Source organism: Megalops cyprinoides, chromosome 24 (assembly GCF_013368585.1).
Source record: "Megalops cyprinoides isolate fMegCyp1 chromosome 24, fMegCyp1.pri, whole genome shotgun sequence".
NCBI lineage: Eukaryota > Metazoa > Chordata > Actinopteri > Elopiformes > Megalopidae > Megalops > Megalops cyprinoides.
In genome coordinates this window covers 18797907-18825451 of record NC_050606.1, presented here as the reverse complement: position 1 = coordinate 18825451, position 27545 = coordinate 18797907, and the positions used below count along the sequence as shown (strand labels likewise).

The following is a 27545-nucleotide window of genomic DNA, read 5'->3' as shown; positions in this document are numbered from 1 at the left end:
TCACGTAACAAGCATTTACATTGGGAGCTAAATATTAGTATGTGGGTTTTATTTCTTCTTCTTGTTATTATTTTATTGCTAAGTTTCCTCTTGTACCCTTCACCAGAAAAAAATGGATGTACTTTTTTTCTGAAATCCATTCCGTTAACATGTTATTAATGAACGAGTGAAAGGACATTTGAAGGTCGCCCTGTTGAATTGTGTAATAAGCTTCTTAAATGTGAGGCTGAAACAGTTACTGTAATGAGTTTGTGTAGGTTTATGTTCAGATGAAGAATGATATTACTGATAAAATGATATTATTAAACCTAGTGCTATTCCATATCCTTGCTGCTGCACAGAGGCTATGATTTTTAATTATGCATATTCTGTTGGCTGCATGATGTAAAGAGTGGGCATTCAATAAGATAATAAAAATTAGGCTTTATATCAAACCACAGCCCTGTGTCATCTAGGCTATATAATGCAAATGTACAGCTCTCCTATTTCCATTAAGACATAGCATGTTTAAAATTATAGCTCAATTACATTTTTCTGTGTGTTTCTGATATTGCCCATTATAGTGTTCAGTTCAGGTTTACTGTAAAAGCGTGATCATAATAAATATTTTAGCTGTAATACGGCTAAATGCTCCCCCAAAGCACAACACTAGCATTATGGCTTTTGTTTGCTCAGTGTTACTCAGGGGTGTCAGGAGAACCAATTAAAACCTTCTGGGCCTGTTGACAGCCACCTCTGTAGCCCCACCCCCTTTTCATGAATCTGAATATGCTCCCGCATTCAGAGTGACAGTATCTGAATATCTCTGTGCCTTCGGTCCGAACAAGAGTCAGGGTTTAAAGCTTTCGGCCTGTTTTCAAACTCAAGTGACCCACCTGGAAGCAAATTCCGGGGCGTTCCAGCCAGTCTGGCTCTGCCTACAAATGATATTGGGTTAACTGAAGGTGTTCCTTAAACCCAGTGAGCTGGGGGTCACTGTTCCAGGGCGCATTACCTGAGGACTGGGTGGATATTTGGCAGCCAATCTGTAACTGTGAGGAGGAGATGAAAGCTTTGCCCCTCTGGCTGAGGTTCTCAGGCCGAGTGACCGGTACTTAACCCCACACACCACTGTTGAGCTCCTCTGACAATGCTAAGCATTCTAATTTCAGGCAATTGGGTATCCCTGCAGAATGGCAAATGGAGTGTTTAATTGTTGGGCTGTTCTTTCGTTCGGGGGGAAAAGCTGGGAATGGGACCGTGCTGTTCTGTCTCAGATCTCTCTTTTCCTATAGATGGAAGGTCTGCATGTGATTTTGTGTTGTGCCAGTCACAGTGTTAAGAGAGAGCAAGAGAGCAAGAGTTTTGATTGGTTCTTTAGTCTGTGATTGACAGTATAATGTAGCTCAGCCTAGTATGGAGATCATAAAGCCTCACTCCTCCATCCCTCTGGGCCTATATACATGTTATCACAACATTAGCCTACTCTATAATACATTATGTTTTGCAGTCTTCATCATTGTTAAGATCAGGATATATATCATCACGCGTAGGTCTTCAAGGTCACATGTAAGACTGCACAACTGGTCAATTGTGATATCTTGGAAAGCAATACTGTATGTCATGACATTTAAATTTGGCATTTTGCAATGCATAAGAGACTTAGTTCTATACACACTGCAGTGTATTACTTAAAAACCTATTCGAGTTTTAGGTGAATAAACAACGGTTTTGTGTACTGAACGGTTGGTAATTGAATAAGAATGGATGTGTCGCTTATAATTATAAACTCTGTCCTTGGAGGCTTTTTTTCCCGAGCTCGAACTGCGTTTCACGTCAGGTGGAGAAGACTTACCTGCATGCTCTGTAATGGACCAAGCACAATAAAGCCGACGCAACAGCCAAAGTCTAACCTCATCGGTTGTGGTTTCAGCTGATGTCTCATTAGGAGAAACAGTAGCGTACCGTGTCATGCCGCTCACGGCTCCTTGAGTGATTTCTCTGATTTGCGGGGGGAGGGGTTCGCGGAGCGATGGCGTCGTACGCTCCCCGCTGCCAGCTGGAGTCTAAAACACCGCCGCATCTGTTTGAGTCAATTACAGCGATCAATTCTGACCCGGGAATGGCCCGCGAGCGCGAAGCGACGCGACGATAATCACGTCTCCCCAGCCTCCCTAGGATGCCGGCAGTTTATTTATGTGAAGCCTGTTTAGTAATCGTCGGAGGGAGGAGACAGAGGAACCGCAACTTTCTTCCTTGAGACCTTGACAAGTTTTTTTTTTTTTTTTTTTTCAATTCTCCGTGATCCGTCTGTCTTTGCATGAAAACAGCTGTGTTATTTGCATCGTTTTAATAACGTATTCTATCATTCAATTTGAATTTTCTCATATTTTTCTCCCTGCGGTGGGCTCCTGAAAGGGTGTGTTCCAAAATAGTTGGTTTTTCAGAAGGGGAACATTTTGTCGGTCTCTCAATACACTGCAAATCGGCGTTATTTACAGTAATCGTGGCTGCTTATTTGAACTCTGTGGCATGTCTTCGTGACAGCGTTATGACTGGATGGCAGCCTTTTTATTGACGCATATGCAACAAAACTTGCAGAAATAAAACTGCTCACAAAAGATTAGAATCCCACTCAAAATGAGCAAGCATCGCCAATTGCCATGGAAATGTCAAATATAATTGAATCTGTTGTATAATGTGGACGATTTCTGTTTTGACCTAATACAAACCGCCGTCGGTAAAGTTATAAATCAGCAAAAGCCTTGTATTTTACTGTGATTGTGTTAACAACAGAAGCATGATAAATGTGCTAACAAACCAAGGTGTTTGTATTCAAACTATTACATTTCCTTGACTGCACTCATTTTGCAAAGGAATTAGTTATTGGAAGAAGCGAGGTGTGTAATCCATGCTAGTTTGGGTCTGAGCCTTAAATGAGGAGCACGCTGTCGACAGGAGTTAAGTGGGAGAATGATTTCCAGTGCGAGCCCCATGTTAGTGTCCCCCACTCATCCAAACCTCTGTTGTGAAGAATTGCCTGTAGGGTGTACGTGCGACTGCTTGCACTGCAAAAGAGAAAGGTGTGCTTCAGGAAGAGTTTAATCCCGGCTGCCAAAAGCACTGGGAATGAAAAAGGGCTGGAAGGGCTTTTTGTTTTTGAAGATTAACATGGTCATTGCCAAATGCTGTCTTTTTGACTGTACCGTTGGCCCGCGTACGCCATTTGATATGCTACAATAATGCACTGTTACGTTGCTACCTGAGCGAACTGTTAAAAGGAAGGATATCCTCATGCAAGAACAATAAAGTAGAAAAAATCTGGTGTGTTTAAAAATCTGATTTAAACGAGTCCCGCTGAAGGTGCTGCCAGTGTTGTTGTTTAGTCCGTCAGGGCCCCTCTCATCGGGGAAACTGAATGGACAGTGCCCGGAGATTGAATCTGATGACTGATGACCCATCTGATTGCTTTATTCTTCTGATTATTTGTGCATTTAGCTCTTTATTGGCTTAGCAGATACACCAAAACATCTTCATTTCCTGGAAGCGCTGAAAGGGTACCTCCGGCAGAAATTAAAACAGGAAGTGCAATCCATCTTGTGGCGGGCAGAGTATGCAATCAGCACTTCTGATGAGGATAGATGCAGAAAGATGCATTAATCTTGCGTCCTATCTGCCCGTTCCTGATTTGGATTTATGACGGAGCGTCTATGGTGGGGAGGAATATTTACTGATGATGGCCCATTAGAGCAGTCTAAGGGACTCACCTGTCTTACTTAGGGCTCCATTTCTTCGGCTGTCAGCCTGTCATTCACATTGTTTGGATTTTATTGTTATTTGCTTGGTAGACGCTATCACCCATAGCAACTTTAATAGCTTACATTTTGTAGTTACATTATGTAGTTGCATTTATTCAGCTATTCACGTTGCATCTCCCACCTCTTTGGACTACAGCTCCCATCTGTTTGGGCTGTAACTCCCACCTATTTGGACTACAGTTCCCACCTTTTCAGATTACATCTCAGCTCTCCAAACTCTGACTCATCTCCTTCCTAAACGCTGTGATAAATGCTTATGGTTGATCTTGAGTCTAGTCTATCAGTAAGGCTTATGACTGGGTGGCAGTATAGGCCTTCTTCTGTGGCAGAAAGCTCAGTGCTGAAAACCTTGTGGCAATGGAAGAGTGTGTTACAGGCTTGGTAGCTGAAAATGGCCATGGTAGTATATGTTTGTGTGCCTTATGACACCACATATTGTGGCCATGTTGCCCCAAACAGCACTGTATTGCAAGTATGCTACTAATGATTCAGTGTGCATATGGCCGCATGCCCAACCCTATTGAATGCACTTTTTACATCACTTTGGATAAGGGCATGTACCAAATGAATGAATGTAAATGAATAAATGTACAGATACATATTCACTGAGGAACTTCACCATCTGGAACTTTCGGATTACAAGTCACAGAATTATCACGAGTTCTTGATGTACATGTTTTTAGCATGAATATATATATATATATATATATATATATATATATATATATATATATATATATATATATATATAATTTTAAACATTCTCAGATTGTTGTGAGTGTCATATCTATACGTGTGAGTGTGTGTGGGTGAGATATCCGACTCGTTGCTGTGGTCAGTCATACTGCATTACAGCGTGATTGACTCCCAGCTTATATGGAGTGTGGTCTGATTTGGGATGTAATAGCAGATCATCCTGAAGTGATCGCCTCGGGGAAGCAGGTCATCTGCGGGAGATATGAGGGGAAGCACTGTGGCAGCCGTTTAGAGCTCTCGGTAATGGGGCCCGGAGAAGTAGCTGTTTATGGCGCTCATTATAGCTGTCAACCGCCGATCGCCAAGGAGGTCAGGATGCTGAAATCTCGTTCTGAATGCAAATGCAGAGCTTATCTCGACCGAACAGTACACAGTGACTTGGCTCAGATAAGTGCTGTGCCAGCCTGTGAGTGTGTATGTGTGTGTGTGTGTATGTGTGTACATGCATGTTTATACGTGTGTGTACCCATGTGTGCATGTGTATGTGCAAGTATATGTGTGCACATGTGTACATGGGGTTTGTGTGTGTGCGTGTGCACCCATGCATGCATACGTATATGTGTGTACGTATAAGTATGTGTGAGCCAAAGGACGTTTGTGTGTGTGTGTGTGTGTGTAAAAGAGAGAGAGAGAGAGAGAGAAAGAGACAGAGAGAGAGAACGTGTGTGTATGCATTGTGTGTAAGGCTGTATGTGGCTCTCTCTGTCGGCCTCCAGGCTGATGCAGCTCTGCTGTCCCCTTCAGTGAGCTCCCTGCGACCTCCCCCCTCCCTCCTCTCCCCTGCTGGCCTGAGGCCTGTGGCCGGAGAGACTTCTCTCTGTGATTACTGGCCAGTGTGCGACCACCCCCCCCCCGACACTGTCAGGGTCAGCGCTGAACATTAGCGCTCGCGGAGCAGTGAGGACCAACCCCGGGGGCGCGTGGGGCCCCGTGCTCCGAGAGACGGAGCAGCGGAGAGAGAGAGGCATGACTCAGCACATCCTGAGCCCTCCAGCGAGCCGCTCGCGCCAGACCCAGCCTTTCCCCCTCGCAGGAAGCTCTGCCATTTCCATCCCTTTCTCAACCATTTGATTCAGTGCCAAATCATATTTGCTAAAAAGCGTCTGGCGTCTGGGATACGAGACTGGAGGAGGTGCGGTGTGTGTCTGTTTTCTCCCATGTAGCATTCCTGTTTCTATTGTATAGGCTTCTCATTCCTCTGCTCCATCAATGCCAGCGCCCAGCGCACACATCACTGAATCAGTACTGTCTAAATGGTGCTACAGCCATAGAGTAAACTGTTATAAATATAAGAATTTCCCCTGCACTGTCTATTGAAGTAATGGGGTGTGCCTTACCAACCCAAAACGTGGCCGATAGCACAACTCACACCTCCCATCCCAATAACACATAGGCTGTAAGCTGTGTGAGGTGGATTACAAGGCGATGTCTCACTCAGCGATATCAACTTTTGAATGTGACATCTGTGCTCCAGTCATACCTCAGAGAAAAAGAGACTTTGATTGGGTATTATTAAGGGGAGCATATTTGAGGCTTACAGGTATTCGTGTATTCACATGTATATGCTTGAACGGGCTGAGTTAATGAATTGATTCTGTGGCGTGCGATTTTTTTTGTCCCGGTGGGTCCTTCTAGGAGCGTTTCGGTTTTCAATCAGCGAGGCGGTGCAGCCAAGTTTGTAGTACGGCTATGCTGCCGTTGTGCTCTGCGGGGGGTGGGGGGGTGTATTTGGTGCTGCTTGTCGCTGTTCCGTTACTGGATGAGTGACTCTGAAACGCTCTCATTAATGCCGTTTCAGTGATCTCTCTCAGCTGACAACACGATGCCGCTGCGTGTAGGATTCCCGTTAACGCCCATTGCTGGGCGCAACATGATTGGTCGACGTAATGAGCCAATCCCGTTCTCTGCGATTAAAATGCTGTGTCTGTTTCATATGTTTAGCAGCTACGCAGAAGCACCAACAGTCTGTGGTGGTGATAATAACGTGTGTCCTAAATACAATAAGCTTATATTCTTGAGCTTTCTCCAGCTTCATATCAGGTTTTTCACAACTCCTATCAAATGGAGGCCTTTTCTGAATTCTGTGTGTTTGCCCATATCAGGCTTCTTTTACATTTAATGTTTCCGTCATAGATGGAGTGAAAGCATTTGTCCGTGTCTCTCTCATGTCAGTTTGTGACCCCCTCCTCAATGTCAGCCTGTCCATTTCTTTCTTCTATTTCCTCTTCTGGGCCCCGCAAGCTCCCAGCGTGCATCTGTCCTCCCTCCTTCCTTTTGAAGACGGACACCGAACGGATGAGGTCCTCTCTCCCTCCCGTTTGAAGAGCGAAACAGAGAGAGAATAAAGGCCTGGCTCTTTCCTCTGTACCTTGCTGCCACTGTTCCTCCGAGCCCAAGATCTGAACGTAACGCCCCAAGGCCATAAGAACTCTGGCTATCATGCCCCCCCCCCATCCCCTCCCTCACACCTCCCCCACCCCACCGTCCTTCAAGCCTTCTTGGACAACGTCCATTCATTCCTGGCTTCTGAAGTCGAACCCTCTCCAAAGTAAATCCCATTGTTTCAGTATGGGGCAGGCCCCATCAGACTGACCTGGAAAGAGAAAGGAGGCATGTGCCCACCTTGCCGTCCATTCTGATTGGCCCTTTTGTATATTTTACAGAGTGGGCCGGGCTTGGTGAGTGGAGAGTTGCTAGTTGGCTACATTACTGTATCATTAATCATTAATACTTTAGTCCCTCTTTTAACAATGAGCATGAAAAAAGCAATGGCAATAGGACAAATATGTCAATGGCTGAGTGTCAATCACCCAGCATACACCTCTGTCTTTTCAAGCTGTGACCTGTGTGGAGCAACCTCACTTTCATACCTGTTTCCAGCCAGTGAGTGGGTTTTATGACAGTTCGATTCATATAAGTATCTTACTGTAGAGGGCTTGATGCAGCAAAGCCTTTTTGATAGCTTCTATTATGTCTCTTATCATCTTGTATCACATATATGCCTGCAACAGTAAATGATGTCTTAGAATAACTTTGAATAGCTTAAAGTAGGATGAATGCAGTTCCTTTTGAGACTTTAAAATATGTATTCCATGCATTTACAGGCCTCATATTTTGCTGTATAGTCATCTATATTAAGGGGCAGCAGTGGTGGGTGGGGCAGCTGGATCACCCAGGTCATCCCGTGTCACTGCTGTTGCATATTTAAAACAGGTCCTCTTTAATGGCATGGCGGGGATATGAAAATGCAGGTCCGCTGGGGAAATATCAGCCGCCGCTGCTCTTTATTTTCTTTAATCTGGCTCTAACAGTCTGACAGCTCCCCAGATGGGCTACACCGGAACGGCCGTCTGCAGGGAACCAAGCGCGGCGCACGCATGAATGGAGCCGTCAGTCACCGGGAAATGACACGCGAGGAGCGGGCATTCCGGGAGAGCATGCGGCCCGCTGACAGAACCGGGGAGGAAAAAAACGCGTCCCTTGTGATGTAATAATGGGAGATGAAGGACATTCGGATCCCTCTGTAAAAAAAAAAAAAAAAAAGAGCCAGCCAATTGGCTGTGCGTAAGAGTCTAGGCAGCTGCGTGGCAGTTTAAACTGCTCAAAGGTCTAGGGATTGACCCGGGTCATGTGATCAATTTGGCTGCATTTAATAGGCCCATATGTTCTGTTTCTGTAAGGTGTGTAACACCGTGGCAAATTGAGTATTGAATGGTCTGCCACAAGGCAGCGGACAGGTGTCCACATTAAGGACTCTTGCAGATTCAGTGTATGAGATCACTTCCTGTGGCCTTCAGTGGGACGTGTATCACCCATTAAGGAGAACTTCTGCATTTCCTTGCTTTCTTGTCATGGAGTAACATTACAGTCATGGATGCTGCTAAGGATGCTAATGTCTGATCAAGAAACCCTCCTTCCCTGTCGGCAGTGCCTTGAGGACGTCCATGCTATTGCTAAGCATTAGCTGACTCTGACTTAGCTGACCCTGTTTCTTTCCTTATTCTTCTTTCATGATCACTCAATGTTTACATGTGTGTGATATCTGTCCATCAATGTGACAAAAGACTTCAGTAAGTGTTAGCATGAAGCTCTGTTGGGCTATCAGTAGGATTTCTGAGGCTTTCCTCTCAGAACGAATGAGAAAGCAACAATGTGTAAATCGCTTTGGTGCAGAAGCAGGTGCTGGATGCGCTTCCCGCAGAGAGTGTGGGGGGCACAGTGCTAAACCTGACAGGTTAATGGGCTCAACATGATGTAACTGAAAGTCATTTTGTCCTTAAATGTGAGTTACGAATGAAAACATTGGGTTCTGCTATTTCCCACACAACATTATGTGCGGGGGCATTTGCTGAAAAGAACAGATGTATAAGAAAGATGAAAAATAAATGCAAGCATTAGTGCTCGTGAACACAACTACTTTTGTTCAGAGTTATACACTACAGTTACCACCGCCCTCTAACCAGAGGGTGTTGTATTTCATCCCATATGGGTGTTCATCTATGTACATTAAAAGGGCGAAGTAACTACATTTCAGCTGTAGTGGTCACTGTAGTGGTTACTTTTGCATTAAAGGGAAGTAGCTTGTAATTGCACTTTAATGTGCGTAACTAATTGGAGTACAACACCCATTTTGGGTTTTCTGGAAAAAAAAAACTACCAGTGTTTGAAAATGAACTCCACATATGGTGTTTAGCTGGAACTATAGGACTGAGGTATTAATGCAACTGTAGGTGAATCCAAGTAAACACTATTTGGTGTAACTTACTCATTTTTTACACTAACAGTCTTCCTTCCCTACCAGTGTAAACAATGGTGGCCAATACTGAACACCCGTTTTCACGGGACGATTTTGTGTTCAAAATCCAGCTATGGCGTAACCTGGGTGGGTGCTGAGAGACGGCGTTGGCTGCGTTGTCTTGCAGTGACAAGCATGGCTGGATTAAAGTGCTTTTTTACGATTGTTATTATTTTAACTGTAGGAGCCGCGGGGGGCACTTCACAGCGTAGCGGTTGTTGCAGCGAGCGCCGGCAGTCCGAATCCCTCCTTTGGGGGGAATGATGCCGCGCTCGGCTTTATGGCTTCCAGCGTTTTATTTCAACTTCTTCCGGCCAATCAAAACAGGCCTCACCGCAACACACTGTGGAGACGAAGGAGCATCTGCCAGCCATCATTATTTTATGCCAGCGACTTGCTTTTTGTTTCTAATTTATGCAGCGGGCAAGATTGATTAATTCTGAAGTGCAGATTCAGGAGTGGGGACTGTGAACTGGATCGTGCTGTATTTGGCCCTAAGGAAAATGGAATGGAAAACAGAGATTAATGACTAATGCCATTGCTCATATTATACGGCTTGCGGACCTGAGCTGCACGAACACACACATATTGTTGAGTGTTAATTGATACAGAGTTCCACACATAATTGCAGATTTGTCTGTCATCAAGTGTACTTTGTACTTCCAGTGACATGTACTTCCAACTTTTTTTGTTTGTTTTTTAATAACTTACCATCAATTGTGAATACAAAATGATAAATTTTACAATGACTGTTTGTACTGTGAAAGTAAACTTTAAGGTGATTTTACAGTATGTTAGAAGTGGAAGAGCATGTGTATGTATATATATATATATATATATATATATATATATATATATATATATATATATATATAAGCACACGCTCTTTTGTGCTGTGGAATGAAGTCAAAAAGACAAGAATTCACGCATTGTAAAGTTTAGCTGATGAGCTCTTTGTGTGGTGTGCAGTGTGGCATTGGGCAGTGAGGAAGGTCTGCACATGCTCATTAAAGACTGGCGAAGTTCCATTGTGCCTCACTCTTCCATCCTAGAGTCCTACCACGAGACCACCAATCAGTTTCAACCAGCAAAGACTCTTTCTTCATCTTTTTCTCCCTATCACTATCATTACTACCATTATTGTGAAGATTATCATCATTATGATCTCCTTGCTCAGTCTTATCCAGGGAGACTAACATTTTTTGCATATTATTTCGTTCTGGAGCTGAATATTTATGATTCAGCATAAGCACCTTGCTCTAGGGTAATACAGGAGAATCCCAACTGGGATTTGACCCTGCACTTTTTACAAGGCTGGTTTCCTAATGAGTTTTACATGGCTGCAGCCTATTCTGTTATTTCACTACATTGGTTCAGGTGCGTGAGGATTTCAGTAAGTTGCTCTTTAGACAGTCCAGCGGTCTGGAGGATTCAGGGACTTCCCCCAGCGAATGCCGAGACTGTCCCAGGGGCCTCGTTAAAAGGCAAGCTGTGGAGAATCTCTGCTCCATCATGAGAGTCACAACATGAGTCAGAGCATTATGGAGTCTCAGCACCCCAACCCCCTCCATCATGCGCTCTCTCTCTCTGAGGCCTCCTCACACACTCTCGCCTTTTCTCTCCCTCTCTATCCCTTTCCCTCTCCCCCTTCTCTTCTCTCCCTCTATCTCTCTCTCACACGTCTCCCTCCCTGTCCTTCCCCCATACCTCCCTATTTCTCCCCCTTTTCCTCCTTCCCTCGGTGTCTCTCTCCATCTCCATCCTTCTCCCACCCCCTGTATCCCCCCCTCCCTCTCCCTCCCTCTCCCTGCCTTCCTCTGTCTCTCAGGCCGTCACATACACAGAATGATCTGCATGCACCGCCCAGAGGGGAGGGGAATACAGGCACAGAGACAAGTGAGAGTCAAGAGGACCCAGCTGGGGGAATTTCTCCTTTGTCATTATTTCTTTTCTCTTTGGTTCTCAGAGGCTTTAGGTAGCAGTGAAAAGCAGACAGCTAAGAAGGCAGGGCTTGGTTAGAGGAGCAGGGGGAGGGGAGAGTGTTGTGGAGGTGGTTACTATGGAGACTTCCCCCGAACCCCTGGAGTGCCTCTCTCTGGTACTTTACCAATACCGTGTGTGTGTGTGTATGTGTGAAAAAGTGTGTTTGTGTCTTCGTTAGTGTGTGTGCGTATGTGTGTGGTGTTTGTGCATTTATGTTTGTGTGTGTGTGTGTGTGTGAAAACTGTGCTGCAGCCCCTTCCTCATCATGACTAGTGCACTCTCTAAAACCGTTTTTCTCAGAGAACCTGCTATTCATCATCATTATGTAGCACCCTCTCCCTCATTGCCCATTGTATTTACTGACAAAGTTTTCAGGAAGGAGCCTCTGTGCTAATGTGTTAAAAGATGTCTTCCCTCCCTGTCTCTGAGAGCATTTCGCTGTTTAAAGAGAGCCAGAAAACCTCCTAGACTGGAATTAGAACAGACCTAGGTTAGAACATATCCGGATAGGTTTTTCTCTTCTCTGCTCCCATGTGATGGAGCGGAGCTTGGCTGATAGGTGACCATGGGAATTCCCTGCTGGTCTCTGGTGAGGAGAACAGCACTCAGTCAGCTCACGCCTGCATTTTCCTAGCACACCGAATGGCACACACTTGGCAACTAAGAAGACGCATTTTGCATTGGAGACAACTCCTCCCTAGTTAGCGTCTTGGGGGAATTTAGGATTAGTTCATTTCACTTGTATGTGGAATTGTGGGATTCGGCATCTCACTCGCGCCACAGAATAAGATGTTCCAGAAGCATTGCATCAGTCTTTTGTTAGCAAGTTGCTGCAAATCTACAAGTGACGTCCCTGACAGGGCAATCTATGTCCTTGGCAGAACATGTCAGAGACAACTGCAGATGATTTAATCTGTTCATTCACCTCAAAACAACCAATTTCTGTATGTCAGCAGACGTCTCTTTATCAGGATCTCTCCCACATTCTGCATTCCACTCCAGCATCAGATAGAAACATAAGGGCTAGCTCAGGTGTACTGTAATGCATTTTATATACTGGCTAATGGTTAAACTGGTCGTGTAAAACTTGGTCTTCACGTCCTGGCTGTTTGTCTCCTTCCTCTTGAACATTTCCTAGAGAAATTTGTATCAGTTTCTATTGATGACATCTAATCACTGGCATTGTAATTCCTCTGCATTACAAGAGAGCAACCTTCACCAAAGACATGCAGCCAATAATATTGTGTCATTTTGATAAGGTTCTCTTCTTTGTAATACAGCGTAATGAAAATGTAGGTGTATAATTTTGTGTTTGTTCTTGAGCCAGTTTTTTTCCCCTCTTTAGAGCATAATTACAATAATCGTTAAGAACGGAATATTGAAAAAATGTTGTGCAGCTCATATCAGAGTTATTTGCTTGGGATTATGAGACTGGAAAAAGTTCCTCTGCTAGATAATTGCTAATATGAGAGTAATGAGAACACACAAATCACGTTCTGCTCAAAGGACGCTACAGCATCTCATCCCACAGGTGCTTCTGTGTTCATTAAAGGACCAAAGTGATGGCTGGCGATTACAATGCAAAGCTTTTGACAAAAAAAAGAAACGAATGGGGCAAAGAGATAGTCGTAAATTATATTCATATCGGGCGACTTGCGTCCGATTGTCATGCAAAATTTTGTGCGGCATACCGTCTGCAGCATAGGCGGAGCCTTCCTTTCATTTCCTCCCGGCGCTGTTGCGCTCTGCCCCTGCGACGTTTCGGCTGCCTGCGCGGAAACAGAGGGAAAATTATAATTCCGTCCTCCCCCCCCATGACGCGCGTACGCCCGCACCGCTGCCCGAGATTGTTTGCAAACACAAAGCGCTGCATAATCTCGCAAGCCAACAAAAGCCGTCCTGTTTCGCCGGGCTCCCCGTCATTAGCGGCGGCGCGTTTCCTCACGCATGGATTCCATCGACACTTCAATTAAGCAACGTGCCAGCGCACGCTGCAAATCTCGCAGCCCGCGACAACGCGCAGGAATTCCACAGGCTGCGATACAGAGCTTCGTCACACATTTGGAAATGTATATGTGGAGATTAGGACTTCATTTGTCATTTATTCATCCAGCTCATTCAGATCTATAGGTAATCATTCGCATACAGTATAATTAAAGAAGAATAATTGGAATTTCCACTTTAAATACCAACAAAAGGTCTTACAAGAGAGCATTTTACACTCATATATCAATGACACAGTTGTCAGGTTTATAAAAAATTAACACTAATTATGACATAAGTCCATAATGAAGAGCCATAAAGACGTTTTGGTTAATATTTGCCCTGAAGCAGCCTGCCCCTTGGAAAGATCAGAGGCCAGAGGCCAGAGGTCAGAGGTCATTATGTGTGTAACATTAGGTCTTTTGTTGTATTTTCCTGGTGGTGGGACCTAGAGGTTGATCTCTGAGGAAGGTGAGGCCAGCAGACATATTCAGTTGAGTGTATAAGACCAAGCAGCTGTCAATCACTGTGAGATCTGTCGACTTAGTGAGTGCTTAGCTGGTCAAAGCAGACACTTTCCTTGATAGTCAAAGATTAATCACTTTGTTGGTGTCCTACCCCAGGCCCCTGATGAGGCACATAGGGAGCGGAGAGAATTATTATCCATTAGGTCTCCCCCTCTACCTAACCTTTGACCTTGGTGATGTCATAAGTTCAGGACTGAGCTGAGAGCGCAGGTGTTCTGCCCGGCTGTCCAAGCCTGCGACAGAGACTGTGTGCTGTAAATATCCCCGTCACTTCAGCTTCACCCTGCCCTGCCAGAAGACATCAAAAGTGAAAAGATCAGGGTGCAGAACAGCCTCCAATTATTCTGATTTATCACGAACTGCAGTGTTTCGGTCTCGCTCCACCATTGTCAGGCTGCATATAGCAAAAGGTGACAAAGTCATTTCTAGCTCTACCGGAAGTTTGGATACAGAATACAGGTGAGGGCAGTCGACTGAATGTAAACACTCCTTCCAGGCCTCCACTGTCCCACAATGCACTGATCTGAGAGTCCCTGAGTCTTGTAGCCCCATAAGAAGAGGATCACTATGCCCTGAAACCTTGGAGCAACTGACTATCTCTTCCCGATGGAGTTGCTCCTCTTAGCCACATGCCTGTCTGCAATGGTCCCCCAGCAGTGGGATGAACTTCCGTCAGGGTCAGGACAGCGAAATCACTGGCCATCTTCTGATGCAGACTGAAGACCTGCCTCTTCAGACTCCCATCTTGTTCCCACCTCAATCCCCACCCCCTAACACCTGCTTACATGTATTACTTGCTGCTTATTTTATGTGTAGTATCGCGATGAGTTGTGGATATTGTGATGTAGTGACTGTGTGATGTTTGGTAGTGTATGTACTTGGCTTCCCTTAGTTTCTAACCTGTCTAGTTTCAGGTGAGGACAAATGAACTTGTGGTAGCGCTTGGATGGTGTTATACTCACACTTACTGCTGTGGGAGTGTCGTTAGCCTGGTCTGACACAGTTGCTTGTTTAACTTGAATGGATACATTCTGTTCTCTTGTCCTGGAAGTCGCTCTAGGTAAGAGCATCTGCTAAATGAATGTAATGTAATGTAAAGTAATGTAATGTAATGTCAGGAATAAGCAGTCTTGGGAAAGTGCGCAAGGACCGGTGTTAACATGCAGCAGTTTGTTTCCCTGGCGATCCGGCACTGTGGTGTAATCGGAGACACTCCCGGTCTAAGCATCTTCCCGTTTGTCGCATGATGTGGGATGATGAATGGATGTCTGCTGTAAGCATGATGTAGAGGCCGGCCTCTGGCCCCGAGGGCGGCAGAAGAGAGGCGTCTAGTCCCGTATAACAACGTTTGGCCTATTGGGGTGCCGCAGGCCAACCGACAGTGTGTCCGTATTGATTTCGAATGGGGAAATCCAATATTCTGCGCAGGGCTCATGCATCTGAATGGAATTCAGTCAATTATAAATACATTCCAAAGCCATGCATAAGCATTGATTGATTTGTTTAAATTTGTTTAAAGCTGCGCAGACTGGATGCAAATGCATAATAATCTTAAGAGGCCACACACCCAGTTACACCTTTAGTGCTAACATGTCCAACTTAACACTCCCTAGGTTTTGTTTTCTCATATAAGGCGTCTATTATGTTGTTCTGTGTTTTTTATGACCTTCTATTAGGCTGCAGTTATGATTTGGTGTTGTGATTCTGCATTGGTGTGATGTGCCTTGTCTGTCTTGATACGCTTGCTGACAGACCTTTGCCCCTTTTTCTCTTTTGCAGTTCCGCAGATGAACAGTTTCGCTGGAATAATCAAGGTACGCACATCTGTCATCAATCTTCCTTTTCTCATCACATTCTGGAGTAGTGATAGTAAATAGCAGTGTCTGCTCTACTGTACGCATGACCTCACAGTATGGCCTCTCAGTAATGTCCTACTTTCAAGACAGTCAGTGATTAGCTGGATCAAGTCCACAGTGGTATTATGTTGTATAGGATCACTTAGCCAGTACTCAGAATTTGTAGTATCTTTTTTAGATTTCATATCTTTAAGCTAAATATGAACGGCTTTATTAAATTGATGTGTTTTAATTAAAAGAGGTGTGATTTATTGCTGTTGTCATGTGATGAGATCAGGTTGGGATAGCTTTGCAGGACCACTGCAGTGTAAACCAAGAAGTCAAACAGTAGTGGAAAAGCCATTTGAACCCTTTCACTTATTGGAGTGTAGAGATACATGGATACTCAGTCCTTATACTTTTGGCTACCTACATTGCACCTTCACTAAAACATCTTCTCATAGCAAGGATCAGCTACAGTATAATATTTGTCCTAATTGGCTCACAGCAAGCATACAGTATCGCAGATATCAGTTTGCTGTAATTGTTGGAATTATTGCAAAGCAAGATTTGCCTGATGATAACGTATCATTTCATGAAAAAGAACTAATTGGAAGGTTGTCTTGTCTGTTTCACACTAGACTACAAACCAGGCAATTTTGGTTTTAATGATAGTTCCAGTTGCTCTAAGGAAGGATGTGACAGTATCTGTGAAAAGAAGACTCCTCCTTTTCATCAACTATACAAGATTTTCAGGTTGCCTCATTTGAATGTTTGTCACGATTCATAATCTGACATGTAAAAAAGCCTCATTTTCCGAATGGTGAAGCATGCCATATGGCTGTGTTCTCACAGACGCCATAATCAGCAGGTATAAACGGCAGGGGAACCACACCTGTACTGAGGAGATACTGTAGAAGAAATTTGCAGATGCTGGATATAAGGACATCATACAGAAGGGAAACGAGTATCCCCTCTTGGCACAACGAGCATTCATCTTAAAAGCAGACCAAGACTTAGGCGGTCGACATGCTGCCCTTTACTCTTTATCACACGCTTTAGGGAGCATCAGATTGTGGGCAGACACTTATTCCTTTAACTGACAGACTTAAATACTGTGAAAATAAGTCTGCTCCCTAAAACATCAAATACAAGCACTACAGGTTACACAGGGAGGGGCTGTGAGAATCAACCGCAACAAAGAAAGTTACAATGATATCATCCAACAGGCACTATGCATTATTTAGTATTGTTTATTTGGCAGACACTTGTATCCAGGGGGACCTGCAAGGCTATCACACAGAGGTACATTAGCGTGTGCATCACAGAAGCAACCAGAACAAGTAGGGTGCGGATACACAATGGCCGTGATGCCAAACTAATGGAAATGGCAGGATCTTTCTAATAAAAGCAGTATGTTGTAATGGTCATAATCAATGTGTTTCTTAGAACGTGGACTGCACAGTATGTTTAAGCTTTTACACCTGAAGGGCACTGTCATCAGGGATGTGTGACAACTGCTAGGCATGGCTCTGTGTCCCTGGCCACGCCCACACCAAATATGGTAGTGGTAGAGGTTTCTCTAGATATTTTCTCTAGATTTAATGTTTTGAGTGAATTTCATCAGCCTTTCGTGGTGTGACTTGTCTTCACCACTTTCGAAAATGTGTCGTCGGTGTCAGGCTGAGCTTGTACTCCAGATAGTTGCTCAAAGTCACGTGCCATTCTGCTCAATACCCTTGTGGGTGCCAGTGACATATCATCTAATGTTTTTTCATTATTAGTGTATACGTGGTGCACTGGAATAACTGTTGTTGGTGTAATGTGGAGGTTAAAGACCTGTTTACGCCTTCTAGCTATAGCCTTAGAAAATGGTGGTGTAGAGTCTAATATAGATGAGAGAAAGCAGTAACTAACAGGTGAAGTGAAGCAGGCTTATATCCAGAGTCGAGATTTCTACCTCTTCTATTAGCTGCGCCCGTGGCTGCCCTGTGCACCAGGTGTGGCTAAACGCCCCCCCCTTTCTCTCGTGTTTCTAGACGGACAGAAAGACATTGAGGATGAACTGACTACAGGCCTGGAACTGGTGGATTCCTGCATCAGGTCTCTGCAGGAGTCTGGGATTCTGGACCCCCAGGAGTATTCTGCAGGCGACAGTAAGAACGCTAATCATCTGATCTGGGGAATGGTGCTGAAAGAACAAGGTCTAAGCAGGCACTGCTTGTACTGGCTGCTCCTCCTCTGGCAGCCCTTCCCACCCTAGTGCCCCTAGTGGTGGAATTGTGTTACTTCAGTCATGGCTTACTCAGTCAGGGCATTGGCGCATCATGTTGGTGACAACACTATTTGTAAAGCCACTTCTTTCTCGCCAAAAAATGTTAGCTCTGTAATCCCTTCCCATAATTATCCTAATTTAGAATAATGTGATGTTGGAAGCTTCAGGAATTATATTTATCTTATCGCTAGCCAATTAAAAGTAGTTTCACATATGGAACAGGGACAATATTGAAACAGTGAGAAGCGTGTAACTTGTGGTATGGCTAGCATTTTAAAACACACTGAAATTTTTTCAGGACTGAAACCCTGTCTCAGTGTAGCAATACACTGAGGGCATACCCCCCCTTCACATTAAAAAAAACATCCCTGACATCCCCATGCATTCATGCCTGTAGATTTTGAGCTAAAATGCAATCACGCTGAATGGTGTCCTTGAGATCTTTTCACACATTATGAAAAGGAAAAAAAGCATCTGAATCCCAGGCAGTTGTTTACACGCTTTTATTCTCAGAGCTGCAACTTTGTCGGCTTCACGAATGGATTCTTTCTGAAAAGCATGAGACGCATCTTGTCAAGGACCTGGCCTGTGAATTATGCTTGACTACAGCCCAAAGGTCCCTTTTTAACTCCGGCAAAAGTGCAAAGGTGCTGGCAGAATAAAATCTCAAATAATTGCGGAGAGGCAATCAAATTCAATTTCAGTCCGCTGAAAAGATTAGGATGATTTGGTGGCGTAGGAAATGGGTTAAAAAGAAGGCTCTGAAGGGCTCTTGCTAGGGAAAGCTATTTCTTCTCTGAATATTGGCAGGAAGCTGCCGTAGCAGCCAGAACGCGCTGTGCTTGCTGAAATGTTGCTAATGGTTAGACCACATACTGCTGTGGAGGGAATGTACAATTTTCAGGGCTCTATAATAAATGTTCCAACTGAAAAAAGCAATACGATCAGTTTCACTCTGATTAATAGAGTTGGTATCATACTACTGTGTAACTATATTGTATTGTATAGCTACTACACGCATATGCATCACAATTGTTGCACAAGTGTAATTGCACAAACAACACGCACTTTTAACGTCTGTTGGTAGCATGTTGCAGCGTTTGTACACAGCAGTTGCACTTTATCTTAATCTCAAATACACATGTAAGAGGGTCACTTACTGTGAGCTGGGACAAAAGAGTCTTGTCTCTCTCAGGTTTATCAGATCTAAGGGTTCCTTTGAGTGGAATGCATGTATTGAGTGGACTGTTCCTGGCTTTTTGCCGATATTGCATGGTGTGACAATGTGGGTTGTGTTGGGTTGTGTTGGTGTAAATTCAGGGAGAGGCGTGGCTGCGGGCTGAGGAGGGGTCCCGTGGGTGGCATCTGCATCTCTCTCATAAAGCCTCGCGGACATTTTAAACGGCTGCTGTTTTGGAGGCCTCACATTGCGTCTCTCTTGAAAGCCAGCTGTGGCGATTTTGTAAGAAACAAAAAAACCTAGGGAAAGTGTTTGGTTTGCAGCATCGAGCATTTACACATTGGCCTTGCGAGGGGCTGTTGACTTGCTGTTTGCTGTAGGCTTGATGTTTACAACTAACTCTCTTCACTGGTTTCTAGTGTCAAAAAATTGTTGACTTAAAATGAAACTAGAAAAATCACAAGTGAATGCCAGTCTTTAATGAGATATAGATATTATAGGTAGGTGTTAGTAAGTTACTGATTTGTTTTGCAGAGAAGAGCACTGGGTGAAGATGCTTGTGAAATTGTGATTTAACCAAGCATGTTTTGATGAATGTGGTTACGCACCAAGGGAATGCAGGAAAATGCCACAACTGTGCGAACGGATGATGAAACATTGTCTCTCCGCAGTCAAATGGGTTCTGATTCGGCTAAATGAGAGAAGGCTCTGATACAGTCCACGTGCAGCCGGTTGCAGTCAGCCGAGGAGAGAACCAGAGGTTTCTGATTACCTTTATCTGCGGCTCATTCAGGCAACACATGGGGACTCGATAAATTCTCTGCCTCAGCCCTGATTAATAATGCACTCGCTCCCCGTCTCAGCGCTGTCTCTCTGTTATCTCTCATCACAGGGCCAAGCCTCCTATCCCAGAGTGCACTGCAGCTCAACTCCAACCCCGAGGGGTCGTTCCCATTCACGGCCAGCTACCACAGCAGCCAGACCCTGGCCCTGAGCGACTCATCCGCGTCACAGCTCCCCGCCCGCAGTGGGCAGGTCGGCGGGGCGGTCCACAGCTACAACCAGGTGGGTCTGGGGTCCCGTCCCTGGTGACCTGCTGCCTTGGCGTTGAGGCAGACGAAGCCCCGGTGAACCGGGTCAGCCTGGGTCTGTGAGCTGATGGAGTAGGAGAGGGATGGAGGGAGGGATGGTATGATGGAGGGAGGGAGTGATACACTCTCTCCCATTGGAGAAAGAGAGGGAGTAAGGGGTGAGTCAAGGAGGAAAGAGGGAGGAGAGGGACAGAGAGAGAGAAAAATTGAATACCTGGCTTGGAAGGACACTAAGATGGAACTAACACAGAAATACAGGGGCATCTCAGCAGCTGAGTATGTATGTGTCAGATTTTTATTTGAAAGCATTTGTAGTGTTTATGAATTTAGATTAAACTTTCCGTATAGACAGAGGTAATGCTAAAGAGAAATGATGGTACTTAATCAGTTTTCTCATGCAGTATGTAGACTGATTCTGCTCCTGGAGCAGCCACCATAACATTCTGAGCCCCAAAGCAAGCACACACACACACACACACACACACACACACACACGCACACACACACACACACACACACACACACACACACACAAACACACACATACACTTACGCGCATGCATGCACACGTACTGTGTTTGTAGTTGTTGCTGAATCACTATGCAGGTCATATGCTTTGGAAAAGCATAAGATGCTGCTCCAAATTGTATTTGCACATAAATAATAAATGTACTAAAAATGCATGAATTTCTTTGCAATGAGACAAATTGGGTTTCAGGTTTTTTCCAATGTGTATTGCAGAAACAGCTCTTTTGTTCTAACGTGCAGAGAATAAAATTAATTTTAATGGAACAGTGTCATCATGAATTGGCTCACTGAGATCAATTTACGAGGCTCTCAATGTGTGTGTATATCTTCAGACTGCTTGGTGCATGTGTGCATGTACTTGATTGTGTGCATGTTTTGTGTGTGTGGGCGCATATTCAGATTCACTTTCATCATTGCGGATGAGAGTATGTATTCATTGTGAATTCATCTGAATTCATCTGAATCTGTTGTAATATGTAGTTTCAGAAACTGTGTGCGTGCATGTGTGTATATACTAAATATATAGCCCTATTGCCTAATGATAAGGACATTATCAGCTGATCCAGGACGATTAGCATACCCGTGATAGCACAGTGAGCATCATGATTGACACCGCACCTCTTCCCGTCTCCCAGGTGACGTCCAGCCGAGCGGCCCAGCTGGCCTCCGGCGACCCCGCCCAGCCGCAGTCGCGCGACTCCTTCGCGCCGAGCCACGGCAGCGCCTTCCACATGCCTGACTCACAGCCAGCCACCTCGTCCTACTACTCCTGCGCCACCCTGCCGGCGCAGCGGGTCAGCTCGCCCCTCTCCCTGGGGGCCTCGGGCTCGCCCACCAAGCTCCAGCGCCTGGGCTCCGCCTCCGACGCGCCCGGCTACGCCACCCTGCAGCGCGTCTCCTCCTCCTCCTCGCCCAAGCAGTCGCCCGGCCGCCTGGCCAAGTCCTACAGCACCAGCTCGCCCATCAACATGGTGTCGTCGTCCCCGCCCAACGCCTGCGGCTCCTCCCCGCTGCACCAGGTCAGCTACGCCACGCTGTCGCCCACCAAGCGCCTGGTGCACTCCTCTGACCAGTACAAGATCTCCCACGACCTGTTCGCCAACGCCACTCTGCAGAGACCTGGCAGCTTAGCAGGTGAGCGCCCCCTGTGGCCATTGGGGGGAAATTACATATCATCCCTCAGTTTCATTTACGTGTAGTCGCTTAGCTGAGTGACGTACATAGGTTACACCTCTTACATGTTATCCATTTAGCCAGCTGGATATTTACCGAGGCCATTGTGGGTTAAGTGCCTTGCCCAACAGTCACAGCAGCAGTGCCCCAGAGTGTAATAGGACCAGCAACCTTTGAGTTATGAGCCATGCTCCTTGCCACTACATCACACTGCTGCCCCAATTCATTTTATTCATTCTTAGAGTCCCAGGCTGCACCACGACGTACATCTGAATGCATTTCCTCAGTTTCATTGAAATACAAAAGCATGTGATTAAGATTTAGATGAGAGTCGTTTGTGACACTCAGTTGTTGTGTTTTAATTGACTTGGTGGTTTGTGTTTAATTGATTATGATGTCTCTGTTTTGGTAATAAAAGGTTGTATCGCTTTTTTCTTTTCATATTGGCAGTCTGCACTGTGTTCTCGAGCGCTCTGTATAGGTAGTAATAATGAAGGGCCCCTGCTTGAAGCGATCAGTCTCTTCAGCCTTTCGATACACATTAACAAGCTATTGCTAGAGGCACGACTTCTTACTTGTGTATCTGTATGCACTTTTTAAAAATTTGCTCTGGATAGGTAAATCTGCTAAATGACTAAATGTAAATGCAAACACGAATCTGAGGATAGAATTCAAGCCGTGTTTTAGACCTGCTTTTGTCAAAAGATTTTTTTCTGATACAGCTCCGCTAACCCATCCGCATAGATTGCAAGCGCAGGTTGCATTCATTTCGATATGGTGAAAACTGAGAAATGAACCTAGAGCCTTTTGGTTCCAGTCCATAACTACTTGTGCATTTGAGGCTCCTGGAAATCCCCATAGCATTCTCCTATTGATGCTTTATTAGGCCAACTTGACTGAGTGCGCCCCAGGTGGATCAAATCTTTAGGCAGTTGTGGGAGAAGCCGTGATGGGTGTTAAGTATCTCGTTCCCAACTGTGGATTTGCTGCGTAAGATTTTCTCTCCTTTGTGCTGCAGCGGCCGGGGGCTCAGGTTCATAAGAGGAGACTGGTTTGTGTCATTAATCCCCAAGGACATTAAGTCTTGAGAGTCACAACAGAAGCCAGTTGTGGCAGAGCTGTCGTCATTTCGGGGCATCGCAGCTGTGAGGAACACCAGCAGAGTGCACCCATCTGGGTCAGTGTGCCTCCACTCGAGCTGCTGTCCTGTAAGGTTTATTCAGTGGAAGTTAAGCTTTGTTTCCACAGCCATGGTGCTGTGAATTGTGGGTAGGCTTTACCTGTTCTGGTGTCCGCCAGCTGCTGTGAAATGCATCGGTGACAGACGAACCGTGTCCTTTTACCTCCTCCTGCTTCCCTTTGTCCGTTGGTGACATGAGCACACGGCTATGAACGCGGACTGGGGTTTACCTCCACTTGAGCATGTTCCTGCGCGGTTCAGATTGACAGGGTCTTGCCCTTTTCAGAGCTGCCCAGTGATGCGTAGATTGCATTGCCTGGGTGGTGTTGCTATCCCTCGTTTCTCTAGTGGTCAGTGAGTCCATCTCCTCATGACTTTTAATTGCAGTAGAACACACTCTTTCTGAGATATCTATGTGTTCATGCTTAAGAGGCTGAAAGTTACTGATTGGTTTACTTTTTTTCTGCACTGTGGGTGATATGGATGGCCAATTGGCTAGTTGCCTTTAGGTTGTGATTCAAAGTTCATTAACTGTAAAACTACATTCAGTAGTAGAACATTTTTTTGCAATCACAGCATTAGTAATGCTGTCAAATTAGCCTTATATATATGATTATATTTTACCTATATTTTACTTCAAGGTTATAAACAAAGAAAACAGAACATCAAACTTTTCAAATGTATTATGTATCCAAACCGCATTCACATATCACATCAGGTTTAATAATGATTCAGTATGGAAGTGCTCAAAAGAATCCTTAAATTGTGTATTTGCTTAGCAGATGGCAGAACCCAGGGAGATTTAAAAGGCTTACATCTTTGCAGACTAGCCAGATTGGAATCTTGCTCAAGGATACAATAGTACTGCCCTGCCCTGGGTTTTAACCCACAACCCTCTGGTTATAAGCCCATCACGGCCGTGTCACATTGCTCTTGTTCCCGGGCCAGGGTCCAGGGGGTCCTACAGCAGTCAGCACAGCCACTTGGGGTCAGAACTGCGGCCCCTTCAGTCCCCCGAACATCACATCGACCCCATCTACGAGGACCGGGTGTACCAGAAGCCCCCCCTGAGGAGTCTCAGTCAGAGCCAGGGTGACCCCCTGCCCCCGGGACACCCCGGGGCCTACCGCACCAGCACGGGTAAGGAATGCCCCTCCCTCAGACACACCCACTGGACACACTCACACGACAGAACCATGGGGTGGACAAGTGTGTGTATTTGTTTGAGTGCCAAGCAAAGAGAGTCTGAAAAAATGCCATAGGATTTGAAACGCATACAATGGACTGACAGATAGATGGATCGCTTTGCATCAACAAGTCACTTAGTTCATTCTGATTTCCCTTCCTAGCTGTGTGGATCCCATTAGCGGCCTTATTTATGCAATTGTTTTCGTGACTTCACAGCTCATTAGTTGATTTCTTCAAAGACGCTAATGTGACAGAAATTAATCTTTAGCATTAGCATGAGGGACAGGATTCACTGATCAGTGTCCTACTGTATAATGTCTTCTCAAAAGAGCGAGCTCTGTGTAAGAACACCACCTCATGCTGTGGCGGTTGGCATTCCCCACGAACCGGTGCCGGAATACACCGTAAAATGCTTATGAGCTTGTTGACCGATTTAACATAGATCACAGCCCTCTGGTTCCAAATAAAAAGATTATAAAATGTTTTTATGCAACACTATGGCATACACCATAGGACTGGCCTGGCAGGGTGCCATTAAGGCTTGTATACAGAGTATAGCTACAAATAGCATTAGGCTGAAAGAGAACTGAAGTCAGTGCAGAGCAACAGATTGGTTCACAATGAGGTAAATGCATATATGTCGCAATTAAATTCCCTAATGGGGTTGACATAATTAAACAGTCTAATGTACTCCCAAGGACGTGGAAGACAGATAATTCAAGCTTTTTGTGTTTGTGTTTGCTAAATTGCTTCATTAGCCAAACAACTTAACACCCTACACACATCATCAGCTTTACTGGTCATTTTTATGAATTAAACATATTTATTCTGTCTTCTGATATCTGGTTCGTGGCACACCATATCTGTCCCTCCAAATGCTCGGTGCTTGTCCTAAGAGCTTGTTGTAGATTTTTCAGCTTGACTGACAGCTTGAAGAGCCCTTTCGTACCACCGCCCGAAGGCCTTGTAGACCCCTCTCTATCCTCGTTCAAGCAGTCTGAAGCAGCTATACATTTCTCCTCTGAAGAGCGCTCTTTATTGAGAATGGGGGGTGGGGTGGTCTGAAGGTTTAATTCTTCCCTGTTGTCATTTAATTGCAGGACTCTCTCTGTGGCCTTTAAGAAGTCACAGGTCAAGGAAAAGGCACAGTCTAAAGATCTCAGTTCTGCTTCACAATTGCATTTTTTTTAATCTGTTGGGGGCACTTCAGTTTTAGGTCTGTGTGTGTCCTCTAGTTTCCTTGGCTTGCCTAGTTTGTGTGACAATCAGGAGCATATTCAACGAGCACGCTCTAATTACCCCTTCAGATCTTAATTACCTAGCCCTATTGGCTTTTATTATGACATTTAAAACAAAACGCACAGTCTAGGATTGTGGAGACCATCATAAATCATATTTTTCGGCATTTGTTATCTTGAGGTCCCGAGATAATTATCTCTGGAACTGATGTTATTGAATGTTATCTCTGGATCACCACATAAGTATCTTCTCTAGCCTGTCAGTAGCAAGTGATTAATGGTGATTGTTCAGATTGCAAACTCTAGCTCTTTGGCTCATCGCAGAGGCCAACAGAAAGCAATGTATTTGTTAGGCTTTTTACTTTAATCAAGCATTATCCTGGGCAGAAATGGTCATGTATGTCCATTTATGATGTCCATTTCTGATAACATTATGATAGTAATTGATGTTCAGGTTTCTGTAACCTAAAAAATGGAGACATTGCCATTGAGGTAATTGACAGAGTGGGTCTAGGCTGACTTTTTTCAAATCTTTTCATGTTATCCTACATATGAAGTGTGGGAACATTGGACACCAGATACAGTCCACTCCTCATAAACGTAGAGGCTTAGGGCCATTGTGATATCAGATCATGGACACAAAAGGAGGAAATGATGTCACTATGATTTAGCATACACGGGACCAGCTGCGTAGTACACAGCAAAACCTGCAGGTGGCCCTTGCCTTTACAACTCAGCCACCCCCAGAACCTGCATCATAAACTGGAGCGTTGAATCCTGTTTTCCCACAGATGCAAAGTTACAAGTGGGAGTTGCATTCCTGAACCTGAGATGGGAATCGAAATCAAATTTTTCTCAAAAAAAAGGCAAAATTATCAGATGTTTACAAGCTATCAGTACTGTGTAAATGTTTGTGCCTTCGAATAAACATAATGGTGAAGTGAAAGATGGATACTCAGCATATTCAGGTATTCAGTGACAGGAACACAGCAGATTGTCTGGAGCCGGGCACCACCTGCACACAGACCCTCGGCGCTCCATTTCAGAGAGCCTACCGGAAAGGCTTTGAAAGGAGGTCGTTGAAGGGCGTGGACCGCCCCTGGCAAGGTGTGCTTGCCCGGCGAGCACGAGACCACACACAGGATGCTAGGGGACACGCGGTGACGGGCACGACCAGCTGGAGGCGGGAGTCTTTGGCCTCGCTGGGTTTTCATTTTTTTTATTTTGTGCTCCAAGGCCAGACCTCATTAAGAGGCTGCTTTTGGATTCCTGCCAAATGCGAAAAGGAAATAAAAGCTGTTTAAATGTATTGGGGAAACGGTGAAGGCCTGTTCGGCGGACTCTAGTACACATTTCTCTTGGCGGGAGGGGTTGAACATGGGCCATTCGTTACACGCGTTACAGGGCAACATTCAGTATTTAGTGCCCCCCCACCCTCCACCCCACCGAAAGCAGATAGTTACCACGAGTAAGCTGTGTTTCCCAGAATCCCTAGTGCATGGCACCTGGTTTATGTGCTTACCACATACAATAAATTTTAAATATTCACCAGATGTACAGCTCTGAAAGTGTTGTCCCTGCCACCATTGAAGTGTTAAGTGTTCTGATGTTCTGATAAGTGTTGAAGGGGCGTGGTCTAAAATAACATACATACACAACTAGCAAAGCACACAGCCCTGAAACCTCCTGCTAACCAGCATGAACCTCCTGAACAATGAAGCACGGTGGACAGGAGCTGAATATCTTGTCACGACGTAGAATACCCATGCTTTTCACGCTCTCATTTCCCTGTAAGCAAGGAAAGGCAAAGTCATTGTGAGCCGCTGTCTTTGGAAGCACTGGATTGGATCCTCACCAGTGGGTATTCAGATGATCCTGGCTCCTAGCCAATTACAGGAGACACAGAGGGGAGAGCATGCTGAAGAGCCCCTGTGGCGGAATGAAGCGATATTCGATGTGCTTGCAAACGTTTCGTTCGACCGCTACGGCAGTGATATAAATCAAAGCTGATAACAG

At 45.1% G+C, this 27545-nt stretch overlaps 1 protein-coding gene across 2 annotated transcripts in view; it reads left to right on the top strand.

Moving 5' to 3' along the window:
- Positions 1-27545, top strand: part of LOC118771140 (catenin delta-2-like) — a 202310-nt gene that overhangs the window by 78358 nt on the left and 96407 nt on the right. For both annotated transcript variants that reach the window (XM_036519030.1, XM_036519031.1), the window contains 5 exons: positions 15621-15655; positions 17716-17832; positions 20024-20196; positions 21386-21884; positions 24052-24243. In XM_036519030.1, coding sequence (XP_036374923.1) covers positions 15621-15655; positions 17716-17832; positions 20024-20196; positions 21386-21884; positions 24052-24243 — 1016 coding nt within the window. The remainder of the gene's footprint in view (positions 1-15620; positions 15656-17715; positions 17833-20023; positions 20197-21385; positions 21885-24051; positions 24244-27545) is intronic.